Source organism: Ambystoma mexicanum, chromosome 1q (assembly GCF_040938575.1).
Source record: "Ambystoma mexicanum isolate Mex_15411 chromosome 1q, UKY_AmexF1_1, whole genome shotgun sequence".
In the NCBI taxonomy this organism is placed as follows: domain Eukaryota; kingdom Metazoa; phylum Chordata; class Amphibia; order Caudata; family Ambystomatidae; genus Ambystoma; species Ambystoma mexicanum.
This window is the reverse complement of record NC_090922.1, coordinates 1027968773-1027995985: the sequence shown is the minus strand read 5'-3', so window position 1 is coordinate 1027995985 and position 27213 is coordinate 1027968773. Positions and strand designations below refer to the sequence as shown.

Here is a 27213-nt window from a genome sequence, read left to right as displayed (position 1 = left end):
AAGTGCCCTGCAAGTGCTGTTGGGCTGTCCTCGCTGTGCCTTTGGTGACTTTGCCTGCCTTCTGAAGCTGTTTCTTTCATGTTCCCAAAGGCTCCTATGCGCAAGAGGAAGTTCTGGTGCTTCAATTCACGGCGAAACAGTGTTTTGGACTCCATTAACCAGAATTCATTGCGTGTGCGCCATGCCCCCCGTTTCCTGCGACCCAGCGCCTAGCATGAAATCGCGGGTGCACGCGCATCCGGAAGTGCCCTGCAAGTGCTGTTGGGCTGTCCTCGCTGTGCCTTTGGTGACTTTGCCTGCCTTCTGAAGCTGTTTCCTTCATGTTCCCGAAGGCTCCTATGCGCAAGAGGAGGTTCTGGTACTTCAATTCACGGCGAAACAGTGTTTTGGACTCCATTAACCAGAGTAAAAATGTGTACTCTTTGTTGACTTTACTCGCTGTCTTACCTGCAGATTTACTGTACTGACAGCATTTGCTGTGCTGTGTCTCGAGAGACGAGACTTGTTATAGTCTTTACAAGTGGGAAAGTTCTGGGCGGGGAACTTACGCTATCTGCTTTTCTTTCTCTGCAGATTCATTGTGTGTGCACCACGCCCCCTGTTTCCTGTGACCTAGCACCTAGCATAAAATCATGGGTGCAAGCGCATCCGCGCGCCCATCGGGAAGTGCCCTGCAAGTGCTGTTGGGCTGTTTGGCGTGGTGGCGGGACAGCGGCTGGCGTCAGCTAAGGTAATGCCGCTTGAAACTTGGCTGACTGTTTAAGTTCTCTGATACTCTTGTGCCTTGTGTGACCTTAAGTCAATATTTTAGGAAGCCTCAGATTATATTCTTGTTCATTATAAATTTGCTTTGCTTTTTTGAATCAGGATAATTACATCTATGTATATGGTATGAGGAGAAATAAGCGTGAGATCTATACATACAAAAGGACTGTGCCATTGACAAGGAGGGAATCCAGGGCAGTGGTCAGGCCTTTTTACGACATTCTGTCTGCCCCTCTGGTCTTCACGCCTGTTAAAGGTACCATGAGCATGGTCTGTAAGCTACCGCTTCCCCCTTCACCTCCGTCTCCAGTGGAAATGGCTGTGTCAAATCCGAATGAATGTGGGAGTGTAGCAGATGAATGATTCCTGTTAATAGACTCGGGGGAAGTAACTAAGACCCCTGAAGATATGTGCCAACCTGATGAAACCCCTTTCTTGGCCCATAATGGGAATAGTCACAGTCCCGAAGTCATAAATAGCTCCCTTCTGGCTTTGTCTCAGTACCCATTGGGGAAGGAGGTGGAATGGGAGCTGTCCCCGGCCCAACCTTTGGGTAAAGAGGACACGGGGGGCCAGCTCAAGAGCACTCTTTTAATGGGCTGGTCCTAAATGAACTTACACTTCATACCATTGTTCTAAAGCAGCTTATTGCTGCGGTGGAAAGGCAAAATTGTTCAATTGGTAGTTGTGGGAAGGCCAATACGAACCTCCTGGATCCAGTGAGGCCTTGTTGGAACGAACGGGATTTCTAAGGGGGAAGGTGGGGGGAGGACAGATTCTCCTTCTGCCTTATCAAAAGTAAAGGTGCCTACGACTATTGATTGCCCCAGAGAAATAGATGTGGCAAAGAACGTTGCCCCCAAGAATGGCAGCACTAGGAACAGTAGTACTAATGTAATGGAGAACGAACGGAGGTAGCATTTCGAAGCAGACAAAACAGAACCAAAATAAAAATAATAGAAAGAAACCAATTACACAGAGGAGAAAGAATGCTTCCGGACATAAACTGATAAAGTCGCTAGGAATAATTGGCGTTGGCAATTGAGAGGTGTAGCAGAGGCTTCGGAAACTGAAATTACTGAAGAGGGAGAGGATGTGATTTTGTGCAGAGGTTCTGGAAGGACAGTGGCCCCGGAATCGCTGTGTGAGAAATTTAAAAAAAAGGGCACCAAGAGTTCTCTCAGAGGCCCTCCCAACAATACTGGGGGTGTTATGTTGCCTGATTTAACTATGCAGGGGAGTCTTTTAAATTTCTTCCCAAAAAAAACAAAAAGGATGGATCCATCTATGGCTTCATCAGCATTAAACATGTTGGAATCCCGAGAAGCAGATTTACGTGCTCAAATGACAATTGGGGGACACCATGGCAACCCGTTGACTACATCTGTAGGGAAGGGGGGTGACAGGCTGGGGGTGTTTGGCCAGACCTCAACAAATGCTTTGGGTCTAGGACAACCTGTGGAAAGCGGTGTTCACTTACAACCCACGACTAACACAAAAGTCCCGAAGGGTGTCTGATGTGAGTTTTCAGGCAAATGGACCAGGGCGAAAAAGATTCCTGCAACCCCAGTAAAATGGGGGGGATTTGGAAACCCAAGTATGTGCCAACTGCCCTGGGGTGAGGATCTCAAGGGAGTGGATGCAGATGTAAACTCTTTGGAGGGCGGCCCGATGATGGAACGGGTCATTAGAAGGGTAATAAAGTTAATGCTGGGCAGGCATTAGAATGCACTAACAGCTAAAATGGATATAGCCCCAAAAGAAAGTTCGATACTAAGACCGGCACACAGTCTTGCTGCAAATGAACAATGTAAAATCCAGAAAACAAACACGGTCGACACAACTCGGGACCCATTGCTTAATAGTGCACAGTATGATGCTGGTGTAAAAGAAGGAATAACTGTGCAAGCTATGGGTGACAGATTGGGGCCAGACACTCGGGATTCCTGTTCCCTAAGTAGCACAGTATGATGCTGGTGTAAAAGAAGGAATAACTGTGCAAGCTATGGGTGATAGATTGGGGCCAGTCACTCGGGAATCCTGTTCCCGAGTAGTGCAGCCAACATCTGGCCTTTTTGGTGCTCGCCCAGTGGCGATTAATTATCGGCCTTTTAGCTGTGCTGAATCCCCTAGCATATTTTTGCACTACCTATTCAACAATGGAGGGCCTTCTTCGCTTAATAGACCTACTGTTCTGGCACTGTTTGGGGAAATTCCCAACCTATCCCTCATCACTACGGGGGATATTAAGCTGATTGACTTTGTGCACCCCATCAGATAGGATTATGTGAGGGTTGTGTTTTATTCACACACAATTGCTGAGGCAGTCCTGAAAGAAAGCAGTACATTTCACAAGCTGGGCTATGATTTGGAGAGGGTGGCTATGGATAGAGGTAACCCCGCACAGGAGGGTGGGTGGCCGAAGGTGGATGAGACTGCGTTGCTTAATGCTAATAAAACTAGCAATAGTTTTGGTGATCCAAATCTCAGATGGTTGGTATTAACACTGAGAGATTCCATCTCGCAACTACAGGGCTTGAAGCCCAATAGTTAGTAGCTCTATAATCTTGTCGCTTGTAAACTGGAACTCAAGGGGAAATTGGTCCTTGAGGAATTGTCTTGAAATGTGTGCCATACTTAAAGAGTGTACCATCATATGCTTACAGGAGACCTGGTTCACATCTGATTTTATACGGGATGGCTTTATTATGCACTCCATTTTTGCTAAACAGGGCCCTATGGGCAGACAAGCAGGAGGCTTACTGACTGCAGTTGCAACATCGTTGGGTCCTAAAATGATAAAATCCTATAAGATCCTTGACTGGAGCCTTCTGCTGCTAGTGGGGTTTGAATCCAGTTTCTTCACTGGAAAATGTAATCTCCTGATTGTAAACAACTATTGGAGTATGAAAGTGGACATTGAAAATGAGCTCACAAAGTTGGGGGATTTGATGCTGAAATACCAAGAAATATCTACAAATATGACTATAATTGCTGGGGATTTCAATGTCGAAACTATTTGTGACACTTCCTGTACCAAGAGTGACGGCATAGGGATTCCAGTTTGGAGCCAGGGCAAAAAAGACTTGCATGGGCACAATTGGAGGGTCTTTTTAGATTCAGGGGGCCCGATTAATGCAATGGGACTCCTGCAAAGTAAAGAGGTATACTCAACATGGTTAAGAGGGTTCAATCCAGTGCTATTGATTATATATTTCATCCGGACTCACTTATAGGTCTGGAGAAGGAATTTAAGTTATTGAAGGTGGATTGTAGTGATCATAAGATGTTACACCTGAACTTTGAGGGGAGCTGGGGTAGGGTAGGGGTTCAAAGCTGCCAAGCAAATTTAGAAACTAATACAGCAAAAACCATAATTGTTTGGCATAGGGGCAACATGGAGAAGACTAATGCGGTATTCCTAGCTGATTTTAACTCCACTAGCCTTGGGAAAAAATAGCTATTGTACTCCAAAAAGACACCTTCTCACATTATGTCGCTAATGTAATCTCGCACTCAGCAGTGGCTTCTAAGCCAGGTTTGGGTGGGACCAAACATACCCATTGCTATGTTTCGGTCACTAGAACATATAAAAACAAGAGATTCAGGGAACTAAGGCTGCTGGCTAAAACCGTACTTCCATTGGAAGTGAAATTATCATTAAAGAAAAAGATCAGCAATTGCTGGAAAAGCAAGATCAAGGAACGAAGAGCAATATTGTACCAGATAAATGGGGAAAGTGTTCTCTGTGCGTTGAAAGATAATACATCCAGATCTTTCTGGGCATTGGTAAACAACAAAGCAACTCTCAATAGTGCAGGCCTCTCTACTGCTATATCTGAGTAACAGTGGATTGTGCATTTTGGTAACCTATATCAAACTGGACAGTGCAATCAGCAAACCTCCTCAACTCTGTGTGACGCTGAATGGAACAGAGGTCCTCCTGGAGGATATTGGTACCTTGATAGATAGGGCCTCTATATCCAGGGCAGCGGGACCTGATGGACTGGCAAATGTAATCTTTAAGCATAATAAGCAACTGTGGACAAAGCTATTGTTTGTGTTGTTTAAAGATTTACTATTTACTCGTATTATCCCTACCCCCTGGCACATTTCTTATGTGGTACCTATTTATAAGAAGGGTGACCGTTCGAGTCCGCTCAATTATAGGCCTATAGCCTTATTGGACGCAGACTCTAAAATAATTTCAGGAATCAGCCTACATCATATTCATTGCTGGATAAATATGGGAGGTATCCTGTCTAAGCTCCAATTTGGGTTCAGGAAAAATGTGGGGACGGATGTGGGGGTACTCATGCTGAAGGTTATGCAGGGTAAGGCATGGAAGAAGGAGGGCGTGCCGATCTATATTGCATGCATTGACTTGCCAATGGCCTTTGACAAAGTGGATAGATCATTGCTCTGGGGAAAGCTTAAACATCTGGGTATGCCTCTGGCCCTGCTTTCTGTGTTAATACATCTACACAAGGGATCTAAATTGCAGGTCCAACTAAACAACCATGGCTGTCTCTCCACATTAATAGATGCTCCGAATGGTCTGCGACAGGGGTGTGTGTTTGCGCCAACCATATTTAATCTTTACGTCTCAGATGCAAAAGAGGGGCCGGAAGAGGTCGCATTTGCGTCTCCAGTGGTTGAAGGAATTAAAATCTGCTGGACTGCATATGCAGATGATTTTATGCTTTTCGATCATACGCCTATTGGACTACAGTGTCTGCTGTGTAGGTTTCGGGAATACACAGACAAAAACCATTTATTGATTAATGAAAATAAAAAAGTTGTTATACGTTTACATTTATGCCCTTCTGTAAAACAGTTCTCATGGTTTCTGAACCATATAAAACTTGTGGTAAGGCCTAATCTGCGATATCTGGGTTATCCCATTTTTGGAAACAAGCAGAAGTCTCACTATAGAGAATATCTTGATGCCAAAATCGAACCATAATATTCCAACTAAAAAAAAACGATAGTAAATTTGGCAAGTTCTCAATTATACCTGCTTTACGTTTCTACAAGCAGAAACTCCTACCACAACTTTGCTATGGACTGGAGCTGTTCCCTAGATGGTTCATGGAGGAACTGCCTAAATATGAGGGCCGGTTATTAAGGACAGTTTTCTTGTGTCTACCGAAGTGTACACCGCTGGCAGTATTACGCTATGAATTGGGACAAAACACTTTGGCATGTATGATAATTTGGAAAAAACTTGCACTCCTTAGGAAACTGGTTACAACTTCCAGAGGCACTCTTTATGATCTCTTGGGCTCGGGTATACGAAGCAATAACATTACCTCTGTATACATATTTGAACTCAAAGATGAATGTATGAGCTAGACATCTTGGGCCTTTCATTGGAGCTCTTAATGTTTAACCCTGCTAAAGTAAAAAAACGTTTGGAATGGTGTGATTGGGACATCACAATGAGCACTGTTGTGGCTACACGCTTTCACAAACATATGGTATCGCATTATAAAAAGCTGGGAAGCATGGCACCATATTTAACTTTGTTCCCAGATAAATCCGTTAGGCACACTTATATGTGATTTAGGTGTAATGTTCTCCCAACAAGAGAAATTCTATTTGCTCGGAGGGTAGAGCTGGGATTGTCGCAAAGCTGCAGATTTTGTCAGGCATTGGGAGGTATAGAGATTCTCGAGCATTTGATGTTAGACTGTCCAATTCTGAGAACTAATCGGATACAGTACTTCAGTAAAATTGTTGCTTCTACTAGTTTAGTTTAATTTGAATTCACTCTGGTGGAAAATGCTACAGGGGAAAGACAAATCGCTACAAATGGTGATAGTCAGTTTTCTGGGAAATGTATGTAAATTGGGGGCACAAATGGAAATGAGTGTGATCATCAGGAACAAATGAACTGTAAACAACTAAATAAGTAGAATGTCTAAATTTGGAACTCTGCCCTTATGTTTTATGTTTTACGTTTTATTCATTTATATCTATTTTCTATTTTCTACTATGGCTTAATTTATTTTATGTTGCATATGTCAAAGATGGTTTTTCTGTGTATATGCTGTAATTAATTGTATTGATTTGCTGATGTGATTTTAAGTTTTGTAAAGGTTATTAATAATCATAAACAAATACATAAATAATAATTATAGATTTTTGGGAAGTATACCACTTACATTGGAACCAATCTCGGTGGTAATTACCTTCAAATGTGGAGATGAGGTGATTTGAGTTTTTTCCCTTTGGATTATTATTCATCCCCAGTATTATTCTGATTATATTTGTGACTTCTCTTATACTACAGACATATTGATTTCAAGTTATAGCATGATCTGAGGTCTATTACATATTCCACTTGAAATGTAGACCTCTCGTACAGTATTTTGAGAAGATTTTCTCAATCAAGCTTTGGAAAAGTTAAGTTTGCTTTTTCCCAAATGTACACATATTTACTTTTTGAACTTTTAAGATGAACTGCTATCATATATATGTGTACTTTCATTCCAAGAGAATTCCAGTATTCATTTATTAAGCTCTCTTCTCTAGACAATGTGTATAACATTTTATAATTTTTGGTAATTCTAGCCCTTGATAGTGTGCAGGGGACGGGAGTATCCTCTACCATAGGATGCTTTCTCTTTTTCACTTCTTACGCCTTGTTGTCAATCACAAACGTAAGAAACATAAGCAATGATTCTCCTTTGTATGAAAACTATTGATCACATTAAGGGAACAATCCTGCTTAAATGTACCAGTCTGTCAGGAAGTACAAAGACAAGGCGAGCTTGATAATGCCTCTATGTCAATAAGCAAAGTAATTTCAAGTTAGTAAATAAAAGGCACTTACCTGTTTCTATTTCTGGGTCAATATCAAAGGTTCCATTTTCAGGAAAGATGCTTCCTTGCTTGTAGAACTGCTGACAGACGCTCAGCGGTGTCACTTCTTTGCCATTGTATTCATAGGCATGATTTCCAAGAGAGATGTTGCGCAATTGCAAGTACTAAAATTAAGCAAAAAAAGGGATTCTGAGCATCAAAGCCACTTCTACATACTGTAGAAAACATTATCATTAGCGCATATTGGTATAGAATTGCCTTGCATAACTTTCTTGTGGATAGAAATCAATGGCGTTTTCCCTACAAAATATCAATTATTGGACTTGTGGGGCCACTTCGGTTAAGCTGTTTCTTTTGCCACAAGGTGTCCCTTGTGCCTTCTTCCAACAGTACTGGCCTCCAGTGCCATATCTTTTGGCTATGAGTCTCATGGACATTTATCTTAAGTGCTGGTTGGAATCCATACACACCTCTGACACCCTACTAGATGGCCCACTTTAGTACTTTATCCAATTTGTTGTTTTCTATGTGCTTTTTTAAGTCACCCACTGCTGCGCATGTGAGAAATGTGCATGATATGGTGCATACATTTCTGCACTCTGTATTCTGATCCCGGACATTGAAAAAGCATAAGGTTCTGTACTATACACCTATTTAAGCCTATAAGAGTACTTATTTATTTAAATGTATAATTTTTATATCAAGGAAGCAACCATTTAAATTGCTGCCCAGCTAAAGCGTGAGCCTGCCCGTTAGGCATTGTCTTTTGAAAAGCCCCAGGGCTGCTAGTAAACGGCTGGGGACTTCAGCATCTCTACTGGCGCAGCCAGGGAGGTTCCTTCACCTGCTCAGAATGCTCTGGGTCAGCGTAAGATGCTGATGTAGGGGAGTGCTAAATAACTGAAGAGGTCACTTTAGCCTTAGCTGTGAGAGTTGATAGGCTTGAAAGTGCTCTGCTGGAGAGGAGGGAAGGTTGTGTCTGTGGTGTAAGATGGTGGGTGACTTTCTAGTGAGAGGTGGTTTTCAAGGGAGAGGTAAGTGTGGATGTATGAGGGATACATGTAGTCAGGGAAACAAAGAGCAGTGGGTGCCGTCCACGGATGAAGTAGTTGTGCGCCATCCTGGGAAAGGATTAGTGTTAAGCTGCGCGTCTCTGGAGCGCTGCGTACCTGAAGTTTCAGTTGCTGGTCTCGCCGGTGACGCCAGACTGGTAGACCTTCAAATAGAATGCAGAAATTGTAATGCTAGGAAGCGACCCCGACCCAACCCTAATGGAACAGGGATGGATTGGAATCACCTCCCGACACCACTGGCTCACCTCCCTGCGGATTAAAGTGACGCCGGGACAGTGCAAGCACTGACAGGGAGGTGATGAGGTGTTGAGCTGGTATGGTCCGGTAGAGGTTCACAAGCTGGAGGATTGAGAAGGTCTTCAAAGATGTCCAGGCACGATCCTCCAAGGCAGTTGATAATCAGGAGGGCTGGCACCCAGAGCTAAACAGGCAAGGAAGATCCAGGCAAACAAGGAGATCAGGAAGAGAGTGGAACCCAGGGAACAGGAAGGCCCAAGGAGAGGGGAGAAAGCCAGGAGGGGGAACCCACAACCTCCTAAGGGCCACAGAGCCAAGGGAAACTAATCCCAACAGAAATGAACCCAGGAGGAGAGGGGAAAACTGGAAGGCAGGAACCACAAGGAAGGGACCCAACAGGAGCTAAGGTAGCCCGAGAGGCCAGAGAACCGGACAAGGAAGCAGGAGCCAAGGAGCAGGAACCTGATGCAAGGGCACCAAGCGACAGTAAGTGGGGAACAAACCGCGTTAAGACGCGATCTGTAGAGGGCCGGACGCTATTTACAGCGTCCGGCACGAAAGCGAGGCTCGGAACGCTAGCGGGGCTGCGCATGCGTAGCGGCCGAGCGGGCACCAGAACGAGGCTTGGAACACAAGCTTGTCTGCCCGTTCCTGGTTACCCGCGAGGTTCGCGCATGCAAGCGAAGGTGTCGAGCGTCGGCCCGCTGCCTACAGCCACCCTTCCCAAGCAGGTAATATGGGTACAACTGCCACGTCCGGGGACAGACGCGACGAGAAGGCCAGGTAAGTGTCCTAACAATTAGACTATTTGAATGTTGAGAAGGCCTTTGTTAGGTTTTATTTAGGTTGTGGGATATAACTCAGTTGTGTTAATTATCTGCAGGTTCTTAATGGTGGTTGACGTGTGGATTTCAGGTTTCTTCATATATTTTTGGAGGATGCATTTCATTAGGGACCACCATTCAAATAAGGATATAAATAGGATGAGATTAAGAACTTGGCCTCAAAGCTGAATAACCAGGTTTTGAGTTGCTTCCTGAAGGGCAGGTGCTTTTCTCCTTTGCACAGGTGTTTGGGCCATGAGTTCCGGAGTTCGGTTAAGAAGAAATGGATGACCCTCGGTTTCATTTCCTGTTGAGGGTTGGTACCGTTACTAAGGTGTCACTGCTGGATCATAGCACTCGAAATTACTAGTAGTCAGAGAATGTTTCATTGCAGCAACAGAACAGTGGAAGAGTCGGAGGGTGGTGAGGTTGGTTTCTAAATGCCCGGTAGAAACATGTTCAGACTGATAACTTAGGAAGGTGCTGATAATATCTGCTCTGGTATCTGTTGCAATGAGACTTCTTTCATTGCAGTTAATTCCTTTACATTCATTTTGATCAGGGTCCAATTGGTAAAGGTTTCCATGTTTACGCAGGTACTGGTAAGTCATCCAATAGAGGAGACACCTTACACACAGTTAAGTGAAACTAATCTTTGTTTAAGGGGTGGCTTACCGAAAGGAATGGTAATGAAACTAACTTTGAACGTAGTGGGAGAACTAGTCCAAACCAAAGGAACCCAATACACCGCCAGAAATGTACACAAGGAAAATGCAGTTTACTCAACACAACAACCACCCTCCCAAAGTTAAGTAAACACGTTTTTGCTCACAGTAGCCTACAGAAAAACAAGGATCTTACCTGGCACACTAACATCTTAAACACATATAAGCATTGTCGTCTTTGCATAGAAAGGATAGCTTATCAAATGGAACAGTACATTGACCACCTTCTTGGAGCTACGTACATTGATTGTAGCAACTTATACAAAGGAAAGGTAAGCTAAACACTTTAGGAAACCAACCTACACACTGGTAAGCACAAATCTTTACACACAGAAGTAACTTAAAAAGGAAAATTGCATGTTTTTCTTTAAGCATGAATGTGCAAAACTCAGAAGCCTTTTCAGCACCTATAAGGAGGTCACAGTCGCACTAAAGTGCATACAGCACTGCAAACCACCGTAGTCTAGCCTTCACTCAGCGAGGAGGCGAAGGCTAGTAGGCAAATACAGTTGGGTTCAATAGATTACAGAAAAGTGGACACTACACGGGTATACTGGAAACAATACACTTTTGCATAGTCACTAGAAGTTCAAAGAAGTGCTTTAGGCAAAGGACAGAAAAACAGATAAAAGCAATGTATGTACAAAACTGTAAAGTGCCTTAATGTAAACCCTTCCCACCTCTACTGCAAACTGTAAGGGCTATTCCTGGAGGCAAACCCTATCCAGACAATACTAAGGAGTGGGGACAAATATGGGCTCTCTAGACATCTGAGGCCATAGGTATTAATACAGTGTGCATTAAATGAGAAACTCCAATTCAGATACAACTGGACTAGAGGTCAATCGATAGGAGGAAAAAAGGTTCTATGTTGGAACAACAACTTGTTTTTGGCGTGGCCAGGTTGGGACAGCCTGCAAGGGTTCCCTTGGCCTTGCAAGTAACTCCTTGAATGCAACGTGCCATGTCTTATCAAACATCCGCATTAAGCCTGCGTGCACTTCAGCGTATGCACATTTAATGCATGAACAAAAAAGGTGTTTGGCAAGACACTGCTTGCTGTGCTGGTGCGAGACGCATGGAAGGTCTTTGCGCGTGCCCCTCTGCTAGCATTGGCAAAAAAGAATGATGTGTGCTGCCCTATGCACAGCACACGGTTTCTGTGATACTAAGGCTCTGATTCTGAAACGGTGCACATTTGCAAAAGTGCTGTTCCGTGGAGTAACATGTCGGAAATATGCTGACTGCTAATTTATAAATAAGAATGAAGCACTTATTCAATAGAAGGGCTCTTTTGTGTTGAACCCTTCATTATCTAAGAAGAAAGTATGGACGGCAAACAACAATCACAACATTTTAAACAATAATAATTTAAACTCCATAGAGGTTTTCCGATGTGTTACAGTTTAGTTAATAATGCAAAGACATTTACATTTCCAATATTCACTAACACCAAGTCAGGGAAGCACAAAATATATTAAAATATGTACTCATATCACAGAGTTATACCTTACATATAGGGCAGAAAATCATTATTACAAAAGTTATTATTTAAGGTATCTGTAAAAAGAAGTCTCGTTGAGTCTTCAGTGAATTAGAAAAGTGGTGTTGCCATCCAAAGAAACGCCTACCTTTTAAAGGAAAAACTTGTGTAGTAATGTTAAAGACACCTCACAGGTGCGCCCAATTCTGAGGTGCATGCACAAATTGACAAGTGATTGTGCAAATAATAATACAACAAAATTGCAATATAATCCACCACTCTTGTTCACCGCTGCATGTCCCCCACTTAATGGCTTGACAACGGTCCTAGCGACCACACCAACCGCTGAGCAGCCAGTACGTGCACATTCTGCTCGCCTAGTACCACATTTACACCTAAAAAAGTAGGTGTTAAAGAACGCCCCGGGTTAAGGAAGAAATAAAGTAATCTTAATTGCTGTGATGATAAAACATGTTAGGCACACAGTCCCTTCAAAAGGGTTGCCTACTTAGGCCACAAGATGGCACTATTGTGTAAAATGAAAGGGAAATGAAGCACGGATATTTTTAATATAATTGTTAGTGTTGCTAACACTTCGGTATAACCATGTTTTCTTTAGTAGTTCACATTTCTATATTACCGAAAGTGGTACCTAGGATCTGCAGGCTCTATGACACTTGTGTTAATATAGAAATGTATCTAATTGCTTCGATTAATTGTTTCGATGTGTCAGGGCATGTGCTCTTCATTCGGTAAAGCTGCAGCACAGCATCTTGCCCATTTTTCCTTAATTTATTGAGCAGCTCCCGCGACACTTCTGCCATTCCGCCCTCACCCTCAAAATGCAGGTGAAAGGATTTGGCCGGGGCATCCGCGGTTTTCTACCAAGGATTTACCATGTATTGAGAATCATTTCTGGTGCCATATTTTAACATTTTTTTAACATGCAAAAGAAAGGCTCTGCAAAGGATAATGCCTGAAGTGTCTTCCCTAAATTAATGATGGTCACTAGAGCCGTGATCAGGCACATGCAAAAGCCGAGGTTTTGATGCCCTGCTGCCACATTCTTTGTTTAAGAGAATATGTTGCTTTTATGAAAAGTGTTGCTCCTTTTGCATGCACCTCAGAATCGGGCCCTCACTTTCCACATGACAGATTCTTATTTATTGACAAAAATAACATCGATGCCTTTGGTGGCACTTTCGGGTAATGTGTGCCACTTTTCTAAAACTGCAGCGACTCTCTAGGAACAAAAATAAAAGTTACTCTTCACTTGAGAGTGTTGCTAAATCGCTACTGCGCCTGCAGCTGTAATCATGTTACTTTTGCAGCTTGAAAGCACAACTGCTCCCTGCTGCTTTCTCCACCTGTTGACAGGCAAATTAATATGTCATTCATAGCTACTGCCCGTCCCCCAGCACAATATTGCACAGCTGAGAAACGCTACCTACAAGGCGACCATACGGGCCTTATCCTAGGCAGATACAGGAGGAAATGGACCTGATGTAACTAAAGATGGCAAGATCAAGTACTCACTGTTAACTGACACACACGCATGCAATAGACATGAAGAAAATATGCACTCACCATGAAGAAACACACAGGCCGATTCATGTACTTCCTCTCAAAAGTGTCGCACGCGGCTGGCGCACAGCGTGCCCGTGCGAATGTCTGCGCCAGCCGCGTGCGATAAAATCAATTTCCGCGCACAGCGTATTCATGGATTCTCGCCTCCAAAAGCAGACGTGGCGCAGAGTGGCGCAGCGACCCTGCAGCAGCGCCAGTTACGCCCCCAAGAACGCCCTCGCGCAAGGAAAAGCCATCAAGATCGCAAAACCATCGCAAAGGGCTGTGCCAACCCTGTACCAGTTTACCGGACTGGCAAACAGAAAACGCAAAGCGGGGAACGCGTATTACGGGTTTCGGGAACACGCGTGCGCGAGAAGTTTCACACGTGATCTGGCCTGGGGGAGCGTGTGCGTGTATTTCAGGGGTGCGCGGGAAGTTTCACACGCGATTGGGCTGCGTGCCGGTATTACAGGGGTGCGCGCGAAGTTTTACACGCGATCTGGCCTGGGGGAGCGTGTGCGTGTATTTCAGGGGTGCGCGTGAAGTTCCACACGCGATTGGCCTGGGCGCGTGTATTTCAGGGGTGTGCGAGAAGTTCCACACGCGATTGGCCTGGGCGCGTGTATTTCAGAGGTGCGCAAGAAGTTCCACACGCGATTGTCCTGGGCGCGTGTATTTCAGAGGTGCGTGAAAAGTTCCACACGCGATTGCCCTGTGTGCGTGTATTTCAGGGGTGCGCGAGAAGTTCCACACGCGATTGGCCAGGGCGCGTGTATTTCAGAGGTGCGCGAGAAGTTCCACACGCGATTGCCCTGGGCGCGTGTATTTCAGGGGTGCGCGAGAAGTTCCACACGCGATTGGCCTGGGCGCGTGTATTTCAGGGGTGTGCGAGAAGTTCCACACGCGATTGGCCTGGGCGCGTGTATTTCAGGGGTGGAGCGTGTGCGTGTATATCAGAGGTGCGCGTGAAGTTTCACACGTGATTGGGCTGCGTGCGGGTATTTCAGGGGTGCGCGGGAAGTTTGACATGCGATTGGGCTGCGTGCGGTATTTTCAGGGGTGCGCGGGAAGTTTCACACGCGATTGGGCTGCGTGCGGGTATTTCAGGGGTGCGCGCAAAGTTTCACACGCGATTGGGCTGCGTGCGGGTATTTCAGGGGTGCGCACGAAGTTTTACACGCGATCTGGCCTGGGGGAGCGTGTGCGTGTATTTCAGGGGTGCGCGTGAAGTTCCACACGCGATTGGCCTGGGGGAGCGTGTGCGTGTATACCAGGGGTGCGCAGAAAGTTTTACACGCGATTTCAGCAGGGTACGTGTATTTCAGGGGTGCCGGGGAGTCCTACATGTGATTTGCCAGTGTGGGTCCTAACAGGTGTTCCCTGTACACCCTCCACGGCCCCTGCAGGCAGCCCACACCACAGGGGACTACCCTCCATCCCTGGTCATGACCCGCAGGCAGCCCACCTAACATGGGCATGCCCCCCAGCAAAGGCACATGTCTCCTTGCACTAATGATCACCAACTCATGTCCCCTTGCACCCCCACCCCCAGAATTGCGGGGCACCTGCCAGCAGGCCCCCACTCATGTCCCACTCATGTCCCCTTGCACCCCCACTCCCAGCATTGCGGGGCACCTGCCAGCAGGCCCCCACCCATGTCCAACTCATGTTCCCCACCACCCCCAGACCCCAGCAGTGCAGGGGCACCCTCCACCAAGCCCCCACCCATGTCTCCCACCACCCCCACCCCCAGCATTGCGGGGCACCTGCCAGCAGGCCCCCACTCATGTCCCACTCATGTCCCCTTGCACCCCCACCCCCAGCATTGCGGGGCACCTGCCAGCAGGCCCCCACCCATGTCCAACTCATGTTCCCCACCACCCCCACCCCCAGCATTGCGGGGCACCTGCCAGCAGGCCCCCACCCATGTCCAACTCATGTTCCCCACCAACCCCACCCCCCAGCATTGCGGGGCACCTGCCAGCAGGCCCCCACCCATGTCCAACTCATGTTCCCCACCACCCCCACCCCCCAGCACTGCGGGGCACCTGCCAGCAGGCCCCCACCCATGTCCAACTCATGTTCCCTACCACCCCCAGCCCCCAGCCTGTGGGGCACCTGCCAGCAGGCCCCCACCCATGTCCAACTCATGTTCTCATGACATGCATGAAAGCAATGAGATGATACGACACATTGAAGGATGAAAATAAAAATGTATTGAAAATCAACTTGAATGGAAATGAAATGAGAAAAACCACAAAGCAAAACAACCAAAAGAAGATGAATGTCCATGAAAAAAATCAAAAACACACAGCACAATCAAAATGAATGGTCTCCAAAGTCACAGTCAGAAAAGTAATCCAAGTGTAAATGATAAACAAAAACCATTGCTCCATGGCGATGAAAAAAATCCAAAAAATAAAAAAATCCATTGAAGAACTATTTACAAGATAATCCCGGGTCCATGAGCCCAACCAAATGAAACCTAACTATGACAACTAACTAAAAACTGAACTATATACAAAAATGTGGCGCATTGTCCAATCGCAACCAAATAAAAAAAAAAATTAAAGGAAACCTAACACTAACTATATAACTATATACAAAGGCGGCGGGCAAGTCCAGCGGCTCACTCCGTGGTGTTCCGGGCCAGGGCATCATCGTACTCCTGTTCGATGTCCCTGAGGCGGTCCTGTTCCATGGCCCCGAGAGTCCGCAGGGACGACGCCATCTCCTCCTCCAACCCCCTGCGGATTGCCTCGAGGCACTCGGCCCGCCTCAGGGCCCTCCGCATGGAGTTCTCCGCCCTGAGTTCTCCGCCTCTTCCGCCCGCCGCCGCTCCGCACCTATATGCTGGCCCAACCGCTGCCACACGGAAGATAGTTCCCGTCCCGGGTCCTCCTGCCCTCCGGCCGATGCCTGCCCCTCCGATGTTGATGGCCCCGAGCCATGATGCCTCCCACGTTGACTCCGCTGCTGCCTCCGACGCCACTGCCTCTGCCAGCACGACGGCATCCAGGCTGATGGAATCCACCGACGCCGTTGTGCACGTGCCCTGCCTGATGATGCCGGCACATCCTCCATCTGCTGGGGTACAGTTGCTGTGGTGTCCACCCCTGCTGGACCTCTGACTCCCGACTGTGGCAGGGATGGGATCCCCACTGAGCTGGCTGCATTGGTCAGGGCAGGTCCACAGGGGGCCCTGGTGGCATCTGGGCCGGAAGACGGCAAGGAGAACGACTGGCGTATAGTCTCCACAGAGGAGGAGAGGGCCGCCAGATTGGCCGACACATGCAGGAAACCCCCGAACATGGACGATCCCAATTGGGCCAAGTCGGCACGGTGCTCTTCGTGATGACGTGCGTGCTCCTCCTGGGAAGCACGCATGGCATCACGAATCACAGCCGTGCGCATCGCGACCCCAATCAGGACCTTCTCCATACGGCCAGGGGTCCCCTCGTCCGCAGGTGGAGGGGAGTCAGATGACATGGACATCCCCTCTACCTGCGGACGGGCCTGGGACGGGGCATCCCTGCTGGTGCATGGTGGTGCACCCACAGGGTCAGGGACAGCGACATGCACAGGCCCCTCCACAGTGACCTGTGCTGCCTCCTGCCCCTGCCCCTGGACTGCACCACTTGCACCAGCAGGGATGCCCCCACCAGGCCCCATGTGCGCCTCATTGGCGGCCTCCTCCTCCTCTGTGGAAACCACCAACCTGGATGGCTCCTCACCGTCTTCTGCCGTAGCAGGCCCCTGTGGGGGCTCACCCAGCCCTTCCGCTGCAGCCGTGGGGGCATCCCCGCCGCCTTGCTCCACAGCGCCGTCTCCGCCCTCTTCTTCACTAGCCGCTGCGTAGAGGGAGACATAGAACACAAGCATCAGGGTACTGTACAATGGTCCCCTAGACAGGAAGCAATAGCAGATGAGTGCCACTGTCAAAGTACACTTCCTTCATGTCCCTCCACAACACATGTGTCAGTCCAGGCAAAACACACACAGTGACAGTCATGGTGCATGCCATGGACATTTCCATACATGTCCAATGGACTCTCAAAGCATACAATGTAATGGAACTCACATGCATCATGGGCCATGCCTATCACATGCACACACTTCACCTCAGTCACATCCATCTGGCCCCGTACACCCCAATCACAGTGGATACAAGGATGACTAGGCTGCATCAGTGAATCTGTAAATTGTCACAGACATGTGTCATGCATCCATGGCATTCACAAGTCACAGACACGCAGGTCAGGCACACAGACATGGATACCATATATGTACCTGGCATCAGCACCCATCCCTCACCCCCACCCATGTCCAGGAACAGAGACTGCCATGCTCTCATGTGTACAATCTGCATAGGGCTCCCCATGTCGCATTTAAACACATGCAACAACCGTGCGGTTCACACATTACTGGTCGCACATGCATTACCATGATGTCCCTGCACACATACATGCGTACATGGCCTATGTCACACATACAGGCAAGTATCAGACAACCAGCACACTGCAACATGCCCTGTCTCACACAGCAATGCTTGGCCACTTAACGCTCAACTCCAGACGGGTCTCCCTCTCAAGGACCTGGGCGTGGAGCGCTGGGTGTACGCGTTCCAGGACCCTCATCTGGATGGAATTCATGCGGCCCCGGCCCTCCTCCACGAGGCGCCGGGCCTTTATGAGGGTCCTGGACCTCAAGTCCTCCCAGCGCTTCTTGACCTTCTGGATGGTGCGGGTTGCCACCCCCTCCGCGTTGATGGCAACCACACAGTCGGCCCAGATCCTCTCCCGTCCTTCCTTGTTGGCGCGGGACGATCCGAAGAGGGCATCATACTGCCCCAGGACTTGCTCCACCAGGACACCAACTTCGGTGGCAGTGAAGCTGGTGACCCTCTGCCCCTCTGGCCGGGGGTTGCCACTGGTGCCAGAAGTTGATGTGCCCGACATGGCAACCTCAGGGGCAGGATTGGGTGGGCAACTGGGTCCTGGGGCTGGGCTGTGGAGCGATGTTATCCGAGTTGGGAGTCTTCTGTTCCAGCAGGGGTGGACACAGCAACTGGACCCCTGCAGATGGCTGATGTGCAGGCCTTCTGGGCAGGAGCGTGGTCTTCCGTGTGTTTTCGCGTGGCCAGCTTGATACGGAGTGATTTGGCACGTGAAAATCCTGCACGTCAGCGTGAAATTCGAGGACAGGCCCTTAGCGCGTAAGCGCGTCAGCACACATACACGATTTCATTGGACCAAAGGCCCTTACAGCGTAAGTGCGTCTGTGACGTTTCGCGCACGGGCGTTGCCCTGGCAGGGCTTGGAGATCCCGCGTGCCTTTACACTGCTCTGTACGTGCTTTTCGTGCGGTGCACGTTTTTTCCATCCGTTGGGGTTCACACGCTATTACTTCACAGCGGGTGTTGGCTACGCCTTCTTCTACACGCAAGGCAGACGGTGAGTGGTACCCCGCTCCCCCCCAGGCCCGATCGCGTGAAAAACTTCACGCGAACCCCTGAAATACACGTAGCCTGCTCAACCAGGCCCGATCGCGTGTGAAAACACCCGCGAGCCCCTGAAATACACGTAGCCCGCTCCCCCAGGCCCGATCGCGTGTGAAAGCACCCGCGAGCCCCTGAAATACACGTACCCCGCTCCCCGAGGCCCGATCGCGTGTGAAAACACCTTTGAGCTCCTGAAATACATGTACCCCGCTCCCCCAGGCCCGATCGCGTGTGAAAACACCCGCGAGCCCCTGAAATACACGCGCCCAGGCCAATCGCGTGTGAAACTTCTCGTGCACCTCTGAAATACACGCGGCCAGGCCAATCGCGTGTGGAACTTCTCGCGCACCTCTGAAAGACACGCGCCCAGGCCAATCGCGCGTGGAACTTCTCGCTCACCCCTGGGATACACGCGCCCAGGCAAATCGCGTGTGGAACTTCTCGCGCACCTCAGAAATACACGCACACGCTCCCCCAGGCCCGATCGTGTGTGAAAACACCCGCGAGCCCCTGAAATACACGCGCCCAGGCCAATCGCGTGTGAAACTTCTCGCGCACCTCTGAAATACACGCGCCCAGGCCAATCGCGTGTGGAACTTCTCTCGCATCTCTGAAATACACGCGCCAAGGCCAATCGCGTGTGGAACTTCTCACGCACCTCTGAAATACACGCACACGCTCCCCCAGGCCCGATCGAGTGTGAAACTTCCTGCGCACCCCGGAAAAACCCGCACGCAGCCCAATCGCGTGTGAAACTTCCCGCGCACCTCTGGAATACACGCACACGCTCCCACAGGCCCGGTCGCGTGTGTAACTTCTCGCGCACCCCGGAAATACCCGTACGTAGCCCAATCGCGTGTGAAACTTCCCGCGCACCTCTGGAATACACGCACACGCTCCCACAGGCCTGATCGCGTGTGTAACTTCTCGCGCACCTCTGAAATACACGCACACGCTCCCCCAGGCCCGATCGCGTGTGGGCCTTCTCGCCCGTGCAGGACTTTGGCGCACATTTTTTTCCTGCGCAGGGACGCTACCGCCTGCTTTCGTGTGGCGGACATGTATGTACCTGTGCGCGTCTTTGGCCGTGCGCTGTTTTCCCTATTCGATTCCATGAATACGTGTTGTAGGCGAGCGTGTGAGCTTTCGCACTTGCCTCCTGTACTTACCCCGTGACGCCCACATTTTCACGAGTTGTTCCCCATTCTGCGTTTGACGCCCCGTGTTACGCCTACTTTTGTTATGTGCGCCGCGCTATGTGCGAATTCGCTGTGGCCTTATCGCACGGCGTTCGATGACCTGTGCGCCAGCGTGCGCCGTGCACTTTTTCAGCGCACATCCCACATTTTGCGCGTGCACGGACTTCCATGAATAGATGTGCGATGTTTTCTGTGCGATAATCGCACTTGCACTGCGATAATCACACTTGCACTGCGATTTTCGCTATTTCACTGCGAATCGCACGTTTTCGCACACGTGCGCCGTTTTTTCGGCGCACATTGATTCCATGAATCGGCCTGACAGACAGTAGGTTAAACATGCATTTATACATGAAGAATATTGCTTGCAACCATAAAGACATGGTGAACCTAATATAAGCAATGTATAAGCTGAATAGAACACGAACACGAACGACACAGGTCTTTAGTGCACTAATATAGAAACGCGACAGTAATGGGCAGCCATCTTTTTTTAAATGGAAGCAGCAGCACACATTAAAATGAATGGAAGGCCTTGAGGAAGCTCAAACTGTTGAAAATACACTAAAATACAGACCCGTGCAGTTCACCGATAGTAGCTGTGTGGACCCTGCCCAGGTTACTGAGAAATTAGGGAGGGTTTGAACGGCTCAGAAGGGAACGCGAGATAATAATTCCCATGGCACAAAACATATTTCTCTGAGATTAATTAAAGAACAACCATCCTTTGAAGGCCAGTTGCAGAATAATTATAAGCTAAAACCTTCATAAGGAATGTATCAACTAATTACCCAGTGGTCAGGAAGGTAATAACACACACACTTATGTTAGCTAAAATCTTGGTAAATGCAGGGTGAAATACTTCCAAACCTGGTCCTCTCACACATGATCCATAATTCAAGAACAGTGTCTATTCATTAGACCCAGCATCAAAAGAAAAACAGAGTGGGGTCCACCCTGTAAAAGCTGGTGCTGCTCGTTGCTCCTCAAAAGGAGCTCAATTCATTTGTACTTAAGTTCCAAAATTTAAAGCTATTGTTTGTAATATTTGCTTCAATCGTCAATTGTACTGTTTATAGTTTACTTGCTTCAATGATCAAATGTTCAAAATATACTCATTCGAAAATATGCTGTAAAAGATTTGTGTTTTAATCACACAATTATCCCAAGAGAATCAACAAATCCTCAGTTAACAGTACAAGCTCTTTGGCCAATGCATTTTGGTGCAAAGCACCTTCGTCAGGGCTACGTTAGTTCAGAAAAACATTAGTTCAAACAAACATTCCAATCATGTAATTAATTATAAGTATTTACATACCCTCATTTGAGCGTGTTACAGAAGGTGCATAGTTGCATTACCGATGAACAGGTCAGGAGAAAACAGAAAGAGACAGAGTGCCCTAATTAGAATACTCGAACCCATATTTGCATTTTGTATCATAACTTTTACAAAATTCAGTAAATAGCGTCATGTTTAATAATTACCTTAGCTATGACTGGCGAGAACATGTGTCTCGTGTTCCTTCAATTTCAAGTATACGGGGTAGATATCTCTGCCTGAGAAACGGTATGTACTATACACTGCACTCATACCAGTTTTGGGCAGGGCTGTCTCAGTCATTGTGTCAAACACCAGATACTAGACACCCATAACACAGAATGCGTATTCGTCACACACTCCATTCACCCAGGTCCCACCCCACGGGCATACCCACAATATACAGTCATTGGGAAGGCTCCAGCCAGTCTGGCCTGGACTTCCCCACACCACCATATGGAACTTCCACCCAACAGCAAGTCAGGGGGAAGGGACAGAGTCAGGGCTTCCCGGGACTTCGGGAAAAGTAAGGTAACAGGCGATAGAAAGCAAGAGGCCACAGGGGCCATCTTGTTTCCTATCAGGAATCCACTGATTCCAATGGCAGGGCTGGGCATCCCAAAATGGAGGATGTGCAGGGCACATGTCAATTCAGCATGGAGCTGCCACCAGCTGTACCCCGCTCTGTGGTCCACTCACAGGTGCCCAACAACATACACTAGGAGTACAGGGTCGTACTCCCACCCATCGGTGCCATAAGGGTAACCCAAGGGTCTGTTCACCAAACCAAATACAGGAAGAGCTGCACCGCCAGGAGTCCCACATGAACTCCTGCATGGAAAACAAGTAGGAACACATGATAAAAAGCAGTAAAGGACAAGGATTCAGAGGACCTGTCCCTCTGATGCATTTCAAGCATCACAGTCGCCCCCTCAGGCTGAGGTTAGGGTGCCCAATCTCCCACGAGTTAGACACCCTCATCCAGATGGTCAACATACCTTCTGGAAAGGCCATCTGCATTATCATGACTCTTCCCTGGTCTATGCTCTATGGTGAAGTCTAGTGCTTGCAGGCTAATGGACCACCTGAGCAGTTTCGGGTTTTCACCCTTCATCTGCATAAGCCACTTAAGGGGCTTATGGTCTGTTTGGACCTTGAAGGTAGACCCTGTAAGGTAGGGCCTAAAATGCCTAAGCATCCAAACTATACTGAAACATTCCTTTTCAACAGTAGCCCACCTAAGTTATCTACCCTTGAGTTGTCTACTGATGAATATGATCGGATATTCCTTCCCTTTGACATCTAACTGGGACAAGACAACTCCAATTCTGGTGTCGCAGGCATCCATCTGGACGATAAAGGGCTTTCTGTAATCAGGTGCACACAACACAGGTGCCCTGCACAGACTTTCTTTCAAGCCGTTAAAGGCCCTCTGACAGTCCTCTGTCCAATTAACCTTTCTTGGTTGTTTGGACGAAGTCAGAGCTGTCAGAGGGGCAGCTATGGTGCCATAGTCCGCCATGAAGTTGTGATAATACCCAGTGAGGCCTAAAAAGGCTCTCACCTGGGTTTGAGTAGTGGAAGTCTTCCAGTCATGTACATCCTGTACTTTACTGGGGAGAGTTTGGATTTGACCACCTCCTACCTCATGACCAAGATATGTGACTTTCTCCTGAGCTATCTGGCACTTAGTGGCCTTGATAGTGAGGTTAGCCCTTTTCAAGGCCTGCAATACTTTATCCAAGTGAGTCAAATGCTCCTCCCAAGTGGAACTGTATACATTGTTGTCGTCTAAGTAAGCCACACAAAAGGCCTCCAGCACACTGAGTTCATGATTGACTTAACGTTGGAAAGTAGCAGGTGCATTTTTCAACCCTAAAGGCATGACTCTAAACTGGTAGAGCCCCTCAGGTGTAGAGAATGCAGCCTGGACTCCAAGTGCCTTACCTTTACACTTGAGGTCACTCTTCTTGTGATCCAGAGCCCCACAGTCCCAACAAGTGCCAGGAATGCAGGGTACGGTACTGGAACCACTGGGAGCATGCTTTGCAGCAGGGGGACCACTACTCTTACTCTCACCCACAAAAGACTTATCCCCACAAGGTTTTTGGGTCTTAGGCGAGGAAGGTTTTGGTTTACCCGACTGACTGCTTTTGGGACTCCTCAGCCTTCTGAGAGGTCGCCCTTTTCTTTGTCCTTCCCACTGGAGTCCTTAGGGGACACCCAGTGGGAGACCCACTTGTCAGCCAGCCTGGCCAGCTTAAAGGGATCTAAAATGTTCTGGTCATCAACATACTGACTCAGCTCCAGTGAACAGGCTTCCGGAAAATGCTCAAAAAACAAAAAGGTGTGACAATTCAACAAACGTTTTCACTTTGTAACCATCAGTCCACCCCATCATGTTCATGTGCGCAACACTCACCCAGTCAACCCAAGACACATTCTCTCATTTCTTAAATTCCCTGAACCTTTTAAGGTATTGGGTAGGTGTCTTGCCAAACCTGGCAATCAAACCAGACTTCATGCACTCATACTGGAATCGTACGAAAATGACGCCCTCATAATTACGACAGCTGAAAATGCCAATTTTTTTTGGGACCTCCCCTTACACCACATATATATGTGGGGGGGTATAGAATATAATATTAATATGGAAGGGTTGCAGGGGGTCTCCCCCCGCATATATATGTGGTGTAAACAGGTTAAAAAAAGTCACCATTTTCGGCCGTCGCAATAATCACATAGATCCCTCATACTGACCCCTTTCTTCCACACTCAGTTTCAAAATACAGTCATATCCAGTATGAGGCACTCTGCTTAACAAACACTTAGCCCAATCTCTTTTATCAACATCATAAAATGCACAAGTCATTTCAAACGATTCAATCCATTTGAGGATATCAGAACCCTCTGCATACACACCAACCAAATCTTTCATAAACCTGGTGGCTGTGGACCTGACACTCTCAACTGGTTTCGCAGAAGTCTCCACTCTAGCTTTCTCTAGCTGGATTCGCTGACATTCAGTGTCCTTGTCTTTGAGTTCAAGATCCCGGTCCTTGAGTTCCACTTGCTGTGCCAACTCCTCTTTCTTAAGTTCAGCTTCCATTTCCAACTTGCGGTATTCAAAGGGTAACTTCATCCTTAATAACTCAAGTTCCACGGAATCGCTGGAGGTTGGAACAGAGGCAGCAGGAATGGTGGCATTCCAAGAAACAGATTCAGTAACAACCCTAGGGGCAGAGTCCTCATTGGTTGCATTCCCCCCTTCAAGAGATTCACAATCAGTCTGGTAGTGCACCAGGGCAGCTATCAGCTCAGCCCTAGACTCATCGACAAATTTTAATTCCTTGGCTTCACAAGCACTCTGGAGAGCATCTAAGCTCATCCGAGTTAATTTACCATTCGCAATAGATTCCATTGCTTGTAATGACGTTATCTTGTACACAACTAAACCTCAATTTAACAATGTGCAGATATTTTGTTAGTGGCAAGGTTACACACTGATTCTTAAAACCATAAGCATCCCACTGCTGCCACCAGTGTAAAGACCAGAGAGGGTGTCTGTACTCCTGCTCTCTATATGGCAGAGGAGAATCAGAGAGGACCCCAGCCAAGATTCTCTATGCGGTAGCGAAGTCGAGCAATCAAAGGCTTCAGCTCTCAGTAGGTGATACTGGCTGGTTCTTAAGTAGTGTAGTCTGAAAAGCACCCACAAAGAAATGTCCACACACTGTATTAGTTAAAACACAGTCTTTATATAAATAAGGTTCACGTGATATACACAATCAAAATAACACACTTTGCACTCTGGCAATACTATGATGGCAAATATATACAGGTCTGCGTGGTACCACTCTTAATTATCGATTCCTTTAAAATGCATCAACTGCTAACAGTTCAAATGACATACGAATCAGATGGCAAGATGAATCAAAGATAGACACGGAAAGCAGGCAAGGTTAAATCAAGCAATGGCAGAACAGTCTATCCCACGTTTAAGAGACCGTTCTGTGTAAGGATTCCCCCACCTGGGCAACCAGTAGATAAAGCATATTTGCCAAGCCCAGCCCAGATAGACTTAATATAGTCTCTGGTCTTTCTACTAGTTCTGCAACCCCAATGTACCTGGGGTTGTAGACTTCTTCGTCAGGGAATCGACGGGCCCTTCTTGAGTGCGCTCCCTTTCAAGCAGGAGCCACGGGTTGCCGAACTTCCGAGATGAAGAAAAGGTGAACGTTGTCGTTGAGGCAGCAGCTTCGGTCCTTGCGGTGCTCGTAGACGACTGATGGAAAACGTCCTGCAACAGGGGAGCCATGCGGTTCACCTCAACGACGATAGTTCGCTGCCGCAAAGAGTTAGTGAAGAACTTTGGCCCAGCAAGGGCGTCGAGTCGTCGGGGCCTGTAGTCGACGAACAGGACGTGATCACAACGGGTTTCAGTAGCTTCATCGTTGTCTCTGAGGTCTTCGGGTGGCGGGAAACCCACTGGCGGATTATCCTCGGTCGTCGGCGGCCTTGACATTCTCCAGCAGGACGAAAGCGGGCGATGAGGATGAACAAGGGAGTCCGTGGATCAAATGTTCTTAGGCAAAGGGAGCACTGCGGTTCCGGACGGCGACAGCGGTTGTCGACGGTGGACAGCTGTCCAATGGTTCTCTTCGTTCTTCTTGGCGGTCCCCTTCTGCGGTCGGCAGCCTTTCGTAGGTCTGTCTACCAGGAAGCTTTGGCAAAGATCAGCTGGTGCACGATGGTCACTCGTAGCTCGTTGAGAGGTCTCCTAGCGAGGTCCCCTCTTGGATCAGTTCCTTGAAGGCACAGCAGCTTTCAGATTAGCGAAGGACAGCAGCAGCAGCTCTTCTTCTTCCAGTGGGCTTCAAAGTTAAGCGTCAGTTTCTACTTCAGCTTTTGAACGATTTCTAGCAGTGAGAGGCCCCCAGATATACTGTTGATCTCCCATTCATTCTGCTGGGTTACACCCAGGCAACCAATCACTCAGAGGGGCATTCAGGCAGTCAAGCAGCCAGTCAGGCAGCCAATCAGGCGCACAGTGCATTCAGGCCATTCTTCTCCATCCAGACACTAACAACACAGAATGTGGATTCGGACAAGCATTCTGCTATTCAGCACTACACACTGCATTCATACCAGTTTCGGGCAGGGCTGTCTCAGTCATTGTGTCAAACACCAGATACTAGACACCCATAACACAGAATGCGTATTCGGCACAGACTCTATTCACCCAGGTCCCACCCCACGGGCGTACCCACAACATACAGTCATTGGGAAGGCTCCAGCCAGTCTGGCCTGGACTTCCCCACAACACCATATGGAACTTCCACCCAACAGTCAGTCAGGGGGAAGGGACAGAGTTAGGGCTTCCCGGGACTTCTGGAAAAGTAAGGTAACAGGCAATAGAAAGCAAGAGGCCACAGGGGCCATCTTGTTTCCACTGATTCCAATGACAGGACCTGGGCATACCAAAATGGAGGATGCGCAGGGCACCTGTCAATTCAGCACAGAGCTACAGGGTCATACTCCCACCCATGGGTGCCATAAGGGTATCCCAAGGGTCTGTTCACCAAACCTATTACAGGAAGAGGCCTACCGCCAGGAGTCCCACATGAACTCCTGTGCGGAAAACAAGTCAGAGCACATGATAAAAAGCATTAAAGGACAAGGATTATGAGGC

At 47.9% G+C, this 27213-nt stretch overlaps 1 protein-coding gene across 2 annotated transcripts in view; it reads right to left on the bottom strand.

Annotated features, from left to right (window-relative positions):
• Positions 1-27213, bottom strand: part of MCOLN3 (mucolipin TRP cation channel 3) — a 939415-nt gene that overhangs the window by 612479 nt on the left and 299723 nt on the right. For both annotated transcript variants that reach the window (XM_069641701.1, XM_069641700.1), the window contains exon 4: positions 7604-7757. In XM_069641701.1, coding sequence (XP_069497802.1) covers positions 7604-7757 — 154 coding nt within the window. The remainder of the gene's footprint in view (positions 1-7603; positions 7758-27213) is intronic.